Source organism: Pelodiscus sinensis, chromosome 6, assembly GCF_049634645.1.
Source record: "Pelodiscus sinensis isolate JC-2024 chromosome 6, ASM4963464v1, whole genome shotgun sequence".
NCBI lineage: Eukaryota > Metazoa > Chordata > Testudines > Trionychidae > Pelodiscus > Pelodiscus sinensis.
Genome location: NC_134716.1, coordinates 5,358,069 through 5,370,937, shown reverse-complemented (window position 1 = coordinate 5,370,937; position 12,869 = coordinate 5,358,069). Strand labels below are relative to the sequence as shown.

The 12,869-nt window shown below is 41.7% G+C and overlaps 1 protein-coding gene across 1 annotated transcript in view; it reads right to left on the bottom strand.

Moving 5' to 3' along the window:
- SLC44A1 (solute carrier family 44 member 1) overlaps positions 1 to 12,869 on the bottom strand; it is an 80,308-nt gene that overhangs the window by 22,506 nt on the left and 44,933 nt on the right. Inside the window, exons 5-6 of the mRNA XM_075931356.1 lie at positions 8,106 to 8,199; positions 1,495 to 1,664 (exon numbers count right to left, since the gene is read on the bottom strand). Coding sequence (XP_075787471.1) covers positions 1,495 to 1,664; positions 8,106 to 8,199 — 264 coding nt within the window. The remainder of the gene's footprint in view (positions 1 to 1,494; positions 1,665 to 8,105; positions 8,200 to 12,869) is intronic.

Genomic DNA, 12,869 nt, shown 5'->3' with positions numbered 1-12,869 from the left:
TTCTCATCTCTAAGTCCCCATTTTTTGGGCCCTTGGCATTATGCCATCAGATGCACCATGCCATTTCAAAGTTCATTTGGTTAAATTGGTACATATAGATTTCTGCATCTTTTCTCAGAGTGCACCTATAATTTGGGAAGCTACTTCCCTCACAAGAAGCCAGCCTGGGCATCCTATTAGTCCCACTGCCATACAGGCACAGCTTGTTAAAAAACCTTCCCTAAATCGCCATTTTTCACTGAGAAGTAGTGTGAGTGCACTAGCTACATTTTAAAGTGAATAGCACTGGGGTCTGATTTGTGAAATAAGCTAACATCCTGATTTAATTAAAAAAGCATTAAAAAGTAATCTGAAAATAATCACATTTTTATTGTTCTTTTACCTAAATGACTAAATTAACTTTATATAAAATTTTGCAATGCATATCCAAAGCAAAATCTGGCACTAATCCAACTACAGTGTAGCTAATAGAGCTACAAATTTGCAAATTCTTAATTTTCTTTTCACTTTTAGGTCAAATTATTACAGGCCCATTATTACCACCATGGTGTGCAATGGAAGAAATAGTTCTGGGGGTTTCTTTGCAGCAAAATCACTTCTTGGAGTTAGTGTTTCATTTTTTTGCAGTCAAGATCTACCTCTCTACTGCAGAGACAGATTGGTTTTAGCAGAATCTTGCTGCTACAGACTCTGTGGCACCCTGTAGTCCATTCCCATTTCTTTTTCTTTAACCACACACTATTCTGACAGATGACTAGCACAGCAGGGGTTCAGTTTTTTAAGAGGTTAAGGGCCTCTTACTAAGTATTCAATAAAGTCAGCTGATCAGAAATGTAATACATTTGGGTGCACATACTTTCACCTTCATTTATAGGGTCTGTTTGAAACAATCACTTCACTATGATGGGATACCACTGATCAAAAAAAAAAAAAACCTAAGACCCAGAACTGGGAATTTTACCACCTTTCAAGAACACATTTGCAACAACATTTACATTCATAAAAACAGGGCTAGGAGTTACAAAGGTGCCAAAGGGAGTTAAGTGTCCAACCCAATTTCCTTTTGCACTTTTGAAGATCTCAGCTCCAATAGCTAAGCCATAAACACAAAAAGAAACCTAACTCCCAGGCTTCTGAGAGCATAATGCCATGCATTGCTCTCATTTTTAGTGCAAGGGGTAGGCAAAACGGTGAGTGGAAAGGCCAGGCGAGCATTATTAAAGTATCGCCACCTCTGGTTGAAGTTAAACAGCTAAGGCAAGAGCAGTCAAGTATGTCCAACCCCTCCCCGATCTTAAACAAAAATTTAATGTTTACATGTATTTCTTTTGAAACAGTCATTTGGCTACTAAGTAAAAGAAAAAAACAACGCATTTTAACAGTTTCCTTGGGGCTTATTATTGTATATGTTTTATGTTCATGCTGTGACTAGAGGATGTTAACAGTCTCCTATCGCAGTACTATGAAACAACTAATAATGAGAAAAACAATTACCTAGTGATAACAAGCAAAGTCCCATTATAATCTCTTTGCTGGTCATAACTCCACTAATCAGCCTGTGTAAGACACTACTGTCACTGACAAAGGTGATCAGGGCCTCTGCAAACTTGGCATAGCAGGAAATGTTCACAGGAGCACAGCGATGGAAGAATGGAATAGGTGCACTGGTGACACAAGAAAAAAAAAATCAGAAAAAAAATTACTCCTACTTAATATAAATGCCACATCAACACAGAAATGAAAGGTGAATTGATGCAATACTCTCCACCCTCATAAGACTGTAACGAGGAGCTGTGAGTTTAATGCAGAGGTGCTGCTATAATGATGATGGTTACAATGAGGAGTGATGTAATTTTTACAAGTATTTCTGTTAAGATAGCATGCATATTCCAACAAGTATTACACCCTTTGCCTCTCAAAAAAGAGTACGCTCTTATTTCAGCTTAAACCTCTGTCATTCAAGTGTCACGTGGTATACCAGCTCAAACTATTGCCTCACTGACTTTCAAATGGAATACTGACCCACTTTTATAGCAAAAAAGATATCCAAGAATGATTGTACCATAGTCTAAAACATGTCACCATTTACAACTGTTGCCAAGCAGCTTTCCCTGTTATATGCTTATTCTGGTCATAGGAGATGACAATTACAGTGATAATTTAAGAAATATTTCAATGTTTTATACTAAATGCAGGGAAGAGGCCTAAAACTGTTTCATTAGTCCCTTTACCCTGAATTATTTACCTCTCTCATGCACTATACTTCTCACCCCAGTAAACAAATAGTATGCCAGTCCACCAACAGATAATTCAGGACAGCAGAACCGTAAGACTTTATTTTCACAGTGCTACTACCCACTTGGGAGCTGCATCTTCTTGAACCCTAAGCTCAGTCAGGCTATCAAGAGTGTCTAGTTTGTTTTTAATTATTCTTTTCCATTACATTTAAGACAATTTTATTAGCAATCTATTCTTGCTTGCAATTGAATCCAATGAATAAAATATATGTCCTACATTAAACTGAAGAGTTTTCTTTTAGCTGCCACATTTCCTTCCTCCCCATTAATTCCTACGGTCTTATTTGCAAAAAAATTTCAGGATACTGCAGCACCACTTCACCTTGTTCCTTTGGGAGTCTCCTATTTTGCTTGAGGTTTTGAAGCCAGATATTTCCTATATCGGATGCCTATTTTTAAATTGAGAGTCGTATCAGAAGTCTAACCCTCACTTCTAGTGCGTAGGGTTAGAGTCATCTGCCTTAGGACTATCCGCTCTATGCATTATTATTTTAGGGAAGTGGAGGAGAGGAGAGAAAGAACATACTAAAAAAGCAATTGTCTAATTATTCAGTGCAGAATTGGGAAGGTTTTCCTATCACCTGCATAACTAGATAATTAACAGAGTCCCATGCTTTTGCAAAACTGACAGTTTTAAATAAAGTTTTAAGTAAACTATGCTGAATAAGAAAATGCATTTGCAGATTCTTGCTCTGATACTTTGCTTTCAGTGAGTAATAAAGACAGCAATTAAGAGGAATAACTATACATTTAGTGAGAGCTGTTAAAAAATCAGATGAAACCCACAGTATCTATCAAGCAGCCTATATATATATATATATATATATATATATATATATATATATATATCCCTCAAGCCTTTTTGTAAGATTGAGTTAGCTTTGGAGTGTGAGTGTCTTGCAGGTCTTCACAGCACGTATGCAAATCTGAAATGCTTGAAATTAGGGAGCTCTGCATTTAAACTTTTATGTCATGCATTTGATCCAATTTTTAAGAAAGCCTGTGAAACTTTATAGGCTTGCACTGAAAAATAGTGCTATCATTCTGACAAAGCTCAGATTTAATTCTGAAACATTAAAAAAACAACACATTTTTTCACATCTTGACGAGAAAACAGACGTTCTGGAAAAAAAAAAGTCATTAGAATCAACATGTCCTTGGGGAAAAATAGATACTTATTGCCTTTATCACACTGCGTTCCTGTATTAATTTCCTAATATCTCTCTTGCATGTAGCAATTATACTGTCCATAGTAAGTGACCTGCTTTGACGTATGATAATTAAATACAAATGGTTATAATACATACAAAATAAGGTCAGTACTTATTACAACCTTTCTTGAATAAATAAGACTTGAGAATCCAGGAGACCTACTTCTATTTCAGTGGTTCTGATTCAATAAGCATCTGGTATGATGTGTCTTGTTTAATAAAAAAACAAAATAATACATCTCGTGATAGTGACCTCTGCTATTTATAATGCCCCTTGATTACACCTTGGAACCTTACATAGTTAAATGAAATCATATGCTTCTAAGTATAATCTGCTCCTTAATCATCGTGATCAATGTAAGCAGAATTAGCCTTGAGGAGGAGGAGGAGGAGAAATAAATAAAAAAGCACAAAAATAACAGTGGCACTAAAATTCTGTGAAGGATTCCAAGTTTAATTAGACTTTGTCAAATAAATGAATGCAGAGTTAGGAACAGAGTAGCTCTCTATCAGGCGTGCCTCAAAACAGGGCTGGATCTGACGTATTTAGGGTCCCCATAATCGATATGTCAACTCATGTAGGGAGCCTGTGCCAACAGAATATAGCATTTTGTCGCTGGGCTTTGCTCTTTCTCTCTCCAAACTCAATGGAAGCCCCTCTCTCAAGGTTGTGCAGAGTTGGAATAGGGAGAGACAAGAAAGAAGGGGCAAACTGGCTAGCTTCCTCTTGAGTATCCTGCTCCAAAACCACCTTCATGCAGTGCAACTATATTTCAGGAGTTGCTGCTGGAGGATGTGGTTATCTTTGGCAATGCTGTGAAGAAACCAAAGCAAGTGAAGGCAGAGCATTCCAAAGCTGAAATGGCAGAGTCTCTGCAAGATCTCTGGGGCTCTCTGCAGGACACACAGAACACTTTACTGCTGAACCCATCAACTGGGAAATTTCAGGGGATTGTACTCAGCTGACCTAAGTTGCCGTAGCGCCCTTGACTTCAAAAGAGTGATGTAATTTACATCAGCTGAGGATCTGTTTCCAGGAAAAGAACATCAGGGAGTTTTCCTCAACATCCTTCTTCCTGAAATGTATTTATTTTTTCATCCTTCAGTCCATTTCATTTCTTCTTCAAAATGCATTCTTTTCATTCTTCTCCAAAATGGGGAAAAAGGGGAAGGAGAGAATAGCTCAATGGTTTGAGCATTGGCCTGCTAAACCCAGGGTTGTGAGTTCAGTCTTTGAGAGGGCCATTTAGAGATCTGGGGCAAAATCTGTCAGGGATGGTACTTGGTCCTGCTGTGAAGGCAGGGGACTGGACTCAATGACCTTTCAAAGTCCCTTCCAGTTCTAGGAGATAGGCATCTCCATTCATTTCATTTAATGCACACGTTTACTCCAATAAATTCACCAGCACAATATCTAACACGTGATCTGAAGGGAACCTATTTCTTTGGGGGTTTAAGTCAAGCTTTTGGAAACTTTAAAATTTAATGAATTTTTTTATTTTAACTTATAACTGTGGAATAAAATGGAGAAACGCTCCATTGATGAAATAGTTCCTTTTGACTATTTTAAAAAGCAATTTTGCCAGGAATTTGCACTGCATTTATAGAATGATGACACTCCATTCTACCTGCCTGCTTCCTTATTAAGCAAAATTCAATCCAATTAAATGACATGAGAACATTTAGGAAGAAAAATACATAAAATACTGGCAAAAATTAAAACCAACAAGCCATTTGAATATACAAACACTGGAATTTTTATTTCTTTTAGTCAGTGCAGCACCTAGTCCAAGGACTGCTGCATAGACTATTGAACTGCAGCGTTAAAAAAAAAAGATTCAGAAAAAAGTATGCTATTGCCAGCATTCAGTATCACAGCCATCAATTTAAAAACTTGGATGAGTTACCTCAATAAGCAAATGGCATTTAAAACTACAGGTCCTGGAACTAAAATGGCGACAACATACCCACTTTTCTCTGTTTTTCCTTTACAAACACTCATGTCCATGCAGAGCGCATACGGCCTGACCCTGAATAGATATAGTCAAGGTGGAGTTGTTTATGAAATAAGAATTATAACTGGTCACAAGTGTTTGCAAGTTTAAGCCACAAATACCCCTGCAGAAATCTTGTTAAAGCAGTGATGGACAACCTAGGCTAGCGAGTGGGTGTGACGTAGTGGGGGTACTTGCTGGGCTGTGCTGACCTCTGCTGTCTGGAGCAAGACCCAGCAGGGAAAACCTCATTATGCAAAGGTGATGCTGCTGGCTCTGGGGTAACCCCCACTGGCTGCCGTGGGTACCACGACCCAGCAAAACAGGATGAGTCACTATGCAAACCAGTGGCCAGACACCCCCCATGGAGAGGAACAAAGGAAGGTGGAATGCTGCCCTGGCTGGGGGGCAGGGCTGGAAGAGAGTTAGTGAGTTCCTGGCTGGAAGGCAGGGAAGAAGGAGCTGGGGAGGGGGCTGGGACTCCCCTATCTCAAGGGGGCACTGAGGCCTCTTAGCCCCAGTTCCTGTAACCAGATTACATCTGTTCCGCGCTGTGCTGGAGGAACAATAAACAACCTCCATTCTACTGGCTGGTGAAGTCTGTTCATGCCATTTCGGGGTGCAGGAGATGGGAAAATCCCGAGGCGTCGTCACATTGGGCCACATGAATGACCCTACTTCATTTCAGTGGGTCACAAGATTATTGTAACCAAGATGGTCTTGCAGGGTTAGGGTAGTTTTGCTAACTCTGCTTGCGTACCTAGAATTTGTAGTGTGTGCCAACTGAACCGCAATAGCACTTGGATTGGATACAGAGGGAAAGCAAGGCTCTCACAATGTTGTGTGCAATCAGCATGCACCTCTCTTCACATATCCTTGCTTTACATCTGTATCACTTCAGCCATACCAGTAGCAAAAAAACCGTTATGGATGAAAATCAGCAGAATTTGGCACCCCTGAGCATGAGCAATGGTAAACAAAGCTGTCCCATGGGCCTCACACAGAGCCCCAATGGGCTGCATATGGCTCTCGGGTCACAGGTTGCTCACCACTCCGTTAAAGATAGTGGAACTACTCCCAGAGCATTTAAAGGGCTGAACTCTACAATAATCACCTTGCTGAACAAACTTGCTGTGTAACTGAAGTGTGGACTGTCCCTTAACTTCTGGGCAGCACTCTGATCTTCAAACACACAGCAGAGCTCTCAATGCCAGCAGTATCCTCTGTTATAATCACTATCATACTTGACCAAAAACAGTCAAGGCAGTTCTAGGTTGAAATTTTAAACAGTACTGCTAGAGCAGTTTATTTACAAAACAAAGTAATAGATGAATAGGAGTGCCATTAAATGTTTAGGTTGGATTTTGCTTTCTGCCATTTAAGCATTCCAGTACCAGAAACTCACACACACTAGAGAACCAGCAAATGAAACACTCCCACCAAGTTTAACTGGCTGAGTAAAGTACAAGAAGCAAACACCACAAATGATCAATGTAATATTTTATGTGCCTATACCACCTTTCATTCCAAAACACTTCATATGCTGTGTACAAACTATGTAGAAACTGTGTATGTAATAATATAGTCGATTAACCAATTAACCAATAAGCAAAAGCCTACAGGTTAATGATATCAACTAAACGCATTTCCTTCTCCCTCTCTCCTCTTCCCCCCGCCCCCCGCCCCCCGCAGTAAATGTTTTAGCAGGCTGGCCAGCAGCCCTGTTCAGATTTGGCTTGCGCCAGGTCTGGGAGCCATAAATGCAGAGCTGCGGCGGGTGAAGTGTATTAGGAGCCAGGCAGGCCAGCAGCCCTGTTCAGACTTGGCTTGCGCCAGGTCTGGGAGCCATAAATGCAGAGCTGCGGCGGGTGAAGTGTATTAGGAGCCAGGCAGGCCAGCAGCCCTGTTCAGACTTGGCTTGTGCCAGGTCTGGGAGCTATAAATGCAGAGCTGCGGCGGGTGAAGTGTATTAGGAGCCAGGCAGGCAAGCAGCTTGGCTCAGTTCCAGCTCATGTCTGCCCCGCCCACCCCTCCCAGATAGCAGCGTGGGGCAACAGGCAGCCAGTCCGCGAGGGGAGCTGGTTTTTAAACTGGCTCCCCTCATGGTCCAGCTTCCGCCTGGCATCCCGTGCTGCTGCCTCTGTGTCAGAGGCAGCTACACAGAGTGGCAGGGGGCTCCTTGGTAGTGGAGCTGGATGCCAGCCCCATTCCCAGGGACTACAGAATAGTCAAGTAACCGATAAGAATTCATGAGGTTAATTGACTATTCAATCAACCTATACTTAACATCCCTAGTAGAAACAGTATCGCTAAAATGCGGCCAGCTCTTCAGATGGTGAACTAACACCTGCATAACACCGAGTATATAATGCCAAAGAGCATTTTTAATATCCCAGTTTTAATAGCATTAGGCTCACAGTAGGATTTTGTAAGTATTATGTTAATGGTGTCTCTTTATAAATGACCTTTGTATCAACAGAGTTAACATGATAACAACAAACATAGGTGTGTTGTAGGGTGACCTAATCTATTCTTTGTTGGGGTTTTATAAAACTTCTTTTTCCAACAAACGACCAAACAATTAGACGAGCAGTTAAACATACCTCTCTGGAACTGGGAGCTTGGGGCAGAGCGTAGAGGCCTGCGAATCTCTAGTGTACTCAGATGGCTGTATTTCATAGCTACATAAATTGGAGCCTGTTGAAAGAAAAAAAAAGTTTAAGATCAAAAATTTAATATTCATGTTTCTGTCCAACAAATCCTCTTAAACAGGCTAAGAGCTCTGATTCTCCGCTCCATTACATTAGTTTCACATCACTAATGCTCCATTGACTGCCGAGTCACAAGAGACTACTAGAGAAAATGTTGTGTAATGGAATGTTGAATCATGTCCCTCTTCTGTTGTACCAGATGGCCCCGTGCATCCATGGCTGGGCCATCATCTTGACACCTCAGATCAGCAGAGACAGAAAGGCTAAATTCACAGTCCATTTTTAAAGGAAGGAGGACTCAAATCACTAGACTCCTAGAAATCATTCTGTCCCCCAGTTGTTTCTTGATCATCCTTAATACACAGTTTTGATGCAGAGACAACATCTATGATTAGGCATGGAAGGAATACATTTTTATGAGTAAATGTTAATGTCACCATACACAAACAATATTTCCATCAATAGCAGTCAAAACTTAGATGGGCAAAGTCAGAAAATGCTGCTTGAGAACTCAGCTAGATTTAAGGGTATTTACTTTATATATTTTGAGGAGCTAGTGAGAACTTGTGTTTTAATGGTTAGAAAGATTTAACTTTTTGAATTGCCTGTTGTGAGTAAATTACTGTTTGATCACCCCTTCCCCTAAGCATCCTGTATGTGTGAAAAAATTAAAATTGATACAAAAAACTGAAAAAATGCTTAAATTATACATCAAAATTATTTTAAAAAAAACAATACTGCCAAATCTATCCACGATGAAAAGAAACTATTCAGTTTTCTTTTAAAACTGCAATCCATGTGTTTCAGAGGGCAAAGAGAGTAAAACTCCTGAGGTTAAAGAGTAAGTTGGCTGATGACCTAATACAAAGAAGCACTCCCATGTGTTTATACTGCCAAACTCTTATCAGCAAGGCTTAATGCAACAACTCCTCCCATTTGCTCCGCTTGCAAAAAAAAGTCTTCTATTTGCACAGAGAAAGGGCACAGGCAAAGTATCCCACACAATCTCAACAGCCTCAATTGTATGGTTTAGATTTTCCAGGAACAGATGAACATCTCCACATTAAAGAGAGTCAGGTGGCTGAAATAGGCAAGCAAGCATCAGGATTCCTGAGTTCTAGTTCCAGTTTCTGCCATTTAGATGAAGCACCACGCCTCTATTTGCAAAGTGGCTGTAACAGACCTGCCCACCTCACTAAGGTGTTACAAAACTTACCTGTACTGCACTTGGAGCTCTCTGGAGCAAAGGCTCTGTAGGAGTGGGAAACTATCTAATCCGAACATCCACAATGAAATATAAGAATTCTGACTTTAATGTCAGCATGAATGATCCAAAGAGGACTAGCAGGAGGAAAAGGGGCCACTGACAAGCCCAGCACATCTTGTGAATACAAAGAGAAACATTTTTTTTTTTCAGCTTGGATGTCAGGAAAACTTGTTAAAGGATGCCAAAATCAGTACAACAGAGGCAGGGAAAGGAGTAAGGTTACTCATTTACTGATTTATGATGTAGTTATCTCTCCAAACGTAGAAGTCTTAATTGTGCTTCCCCCTGTTTCTCATTTTTAGCAATGATCTATAAAGGTATTTGTATTAAGAGAAGGCCCAGCCCCACATTCACATCTACCAAGGACCAAACATGTCCCCTGCCCTTTGGCAGCAGAATGCCCTGCATGGCTTCTGTCCAGATCCCTGCTCATGAACGTTTTGGGTTAAAGAGTGGAGATGGAGCCAGGAAATCCATTAGTAAACACTTATCCTTTCAAAATGGGAAGGCATCAGACAGAAATACCAGTCACAGGGCTCCAACAGTAGATATGCTCTTTGTGGCTTGGGGGAGGAGGAAAAAAAAGGAAATTATTCTTTTTCCCCCAGTCCCACAAGCAGTTACCCTGGGTTAGTAAAGACTGTATATAAGCTATTCGGGTCTGGTGGCAGTTTTCTGAACATTTGGGGGATTTAGCTACTGTTTGAGCTTCCAAGTCTGCAAGAGATAAAAGTTCTCTATCCAGATCTCATCAGCCTTTCTTGGCATAACTGCCCAGAAACACCACTGGTTTAAGTGGTCATTCCGAGTAGAATCCAAATATCCAACTGAAAAGCAATCAAGGGCATGAGGCTGCTCATCTGTGACGTTGTGCATGTGAGAGTACAGTATGCTACATTTTGGCAATGGAATTCAGGAGAGTGCCCACAAACTGCATTTTCTAGAGGACTGACTCGAGAGCTCTACTCTTTCTGAGCCTTACCAAAATAGCTCTTATGCTGTGGTGCAGGGCTCTTGCTAGTGGTCCATGGGCCTACTAGTCATGCTACTGTCTGATACTAAATAGTATTCTGAAGGTACAGTGTTTATTTTTAGCTACTTTCCGAATATTAGTTTTCTGCATAAACACCCGGTCCAGTGACCAGACAGCTCTGATGTGCCCATGATCAGAAGAGGAAGTGACCCAGGAGACAAGCATTTCCTTTTATTGTGGCCCCTATCCAGAAAAATTGAGAACCCCAGCTGTGAATGCTGGCTTGGAAAGCAAACAGGATTCCTTTTGAAACCCTAACTTCTGTTTTGCTTAGGACTGATCATGTGGATACTAAGTAGTTATTAACCCTTGTACTCAAAAAAACACTGCGACAATTAATAGGAATTGCAAAAAGATGCTGCGAAAGCTTAAGGACAGGAAGAACACATTGCTACAATGATGCATGCAGCAAGAATACACATCATTTAGACCTTTTATGCCAGATACACGTGCGTGTGTGCGCGCACGCACATTTGCATATGTTTTCACCTACCATTAATTCAGAGGCTTATCAGAACTGAGGAATGGTGCACACATGAGAACATCACAGACTTCACTACCACGGTTCTGTTTACAGGCAACAGTAAAGAGACTAACTGGGAAATAGCCAAAGGCCTTGAACTCCTATCTATTCACTACAGGTGGTTCTAGCTGGTAGTGACAGAGGCAACAGACAAGGTGGGATAAGACCAGACTGTACCATTCACTACAGTGGTCCACAACACGGTGCCCGCGGGCGCCATGGCTCCCGCTGGGGCATTTATGTGCGCCCGCCGACAACCTGGCCGGCCCCGCTCCCAGCGCACGGAAGGCGCCCGCCCTAGGCGCGTGACACGCACCAGCACCAGGTGCGCGGTGCTCGGGCGGCCCCAGCCCCGGGACATATGCGGGCGCTCGGGTGCGCGGCGCTCGAGCGGCGCCGGTGCTGGCCCCAGGTGCGTGGCTCAGGCGGCCCAGCCCCGACCCTGCGGCACATGCCGGCGCTGGGTACAAGGGCATCCCTGTCCCCTGGTGTGCCCCCAGACACGCGGCCCTGCCCCCGGGCGTCCGGTGCGTGAGTGGCCCCACACCCCGGGCGCCCGGCACGTGAGTGGCCCCACACCCCGGAGCCTCTAAAGGTTGGGGACCACTGATTCACTATGTTGCATGCTCTACAGATACAGTGGATTTCGTGTTCCAGCAGTTCCACTTGGCATCTCTCCGAAACGTTAAATACACTTTTCAAGAAAAGAGAACAGGCAGGTGGATATACAGGGTTTATTGCTCTCCTAACTGTCTCGCAGGAACATATAGTGAGCACTAGTAAAGAGGAAACACAGAGGCAAGGAGAAATTAAAACTGGCGATTAAATAGTTTTGGGATTCAGACTAAAGGAGAGAGTATTCTCTAGAGCCTACAAGAGAGTTCCAAGGAACGAGACATTATTTAAATCTTTATAAAGGTTTCCATATATATAAGACTGCACAGGAGGAATAGCGGAGATATCCAATCATGGTTACCACAGCAACTAACTGGATTCAAAAATGAGATTAAGAAATATTTATCTATCCTATGGCAAGCAGAGAAGCCTTAAAGATGTATTTTATGGTCAGCTGTAATCCTTTATTAAAAAAAAGGAAGAATGCTGTCTGAGCTCTTTTGTCTTCTGTTCTCCATTCTTTATCAGTAGATAGAAGCTTGAACACAAACATTACTAATTTCCTTTCTGTTTGGTACATAGCAATTCTCTCGCCTCCCGCCTCCCACCTCCCTCACTCCCACAGATTTCTAATGAAGCTTAAAAATGAGCGTAGCTTTTTAGTATACTTTATGTGCAATACAGAGTTCATTGATGCAAGCACAATCCTGGGAGAAAGGTTCACTGGTTGTACTCCCACCCGCAGGAGCAGAACACAAACATGTTTTGTGTTGGGTTTTTTTTACAGACTTGTTTCTGTTTTCACTATAAAAGTGTACAGGACAGTGCTGACAGATGCAGACAGTTCTAGGCTACTGTGGAGGAGTGCCCCCAAGACCTCCATACAGCACTACTCAACCATAAACAATCAAAGCAAAACATCACTTGTATCTATTACAACCATTCAAAATTGTATTTATATTCAAATAACAGCTTTAGGCTATATGAGGTCTGGCAGAAACCAAGCAATGTAAAATTACTTCATCCCTGGCAACATGCCTTGAACTAGGAAGCCCAACAACACAGCCAGGAGCTCCACTAATAATTCCTTAGCTGTGATTTCCTTAACAGTTTTCAGGAGTGAAAAGCAACATTTTCTAACCTTTGCACATTTCCAAACAATATGGAAAACATGTACAATTCACTCCACATTATCTCCGACCCATACAAACTCTGTTT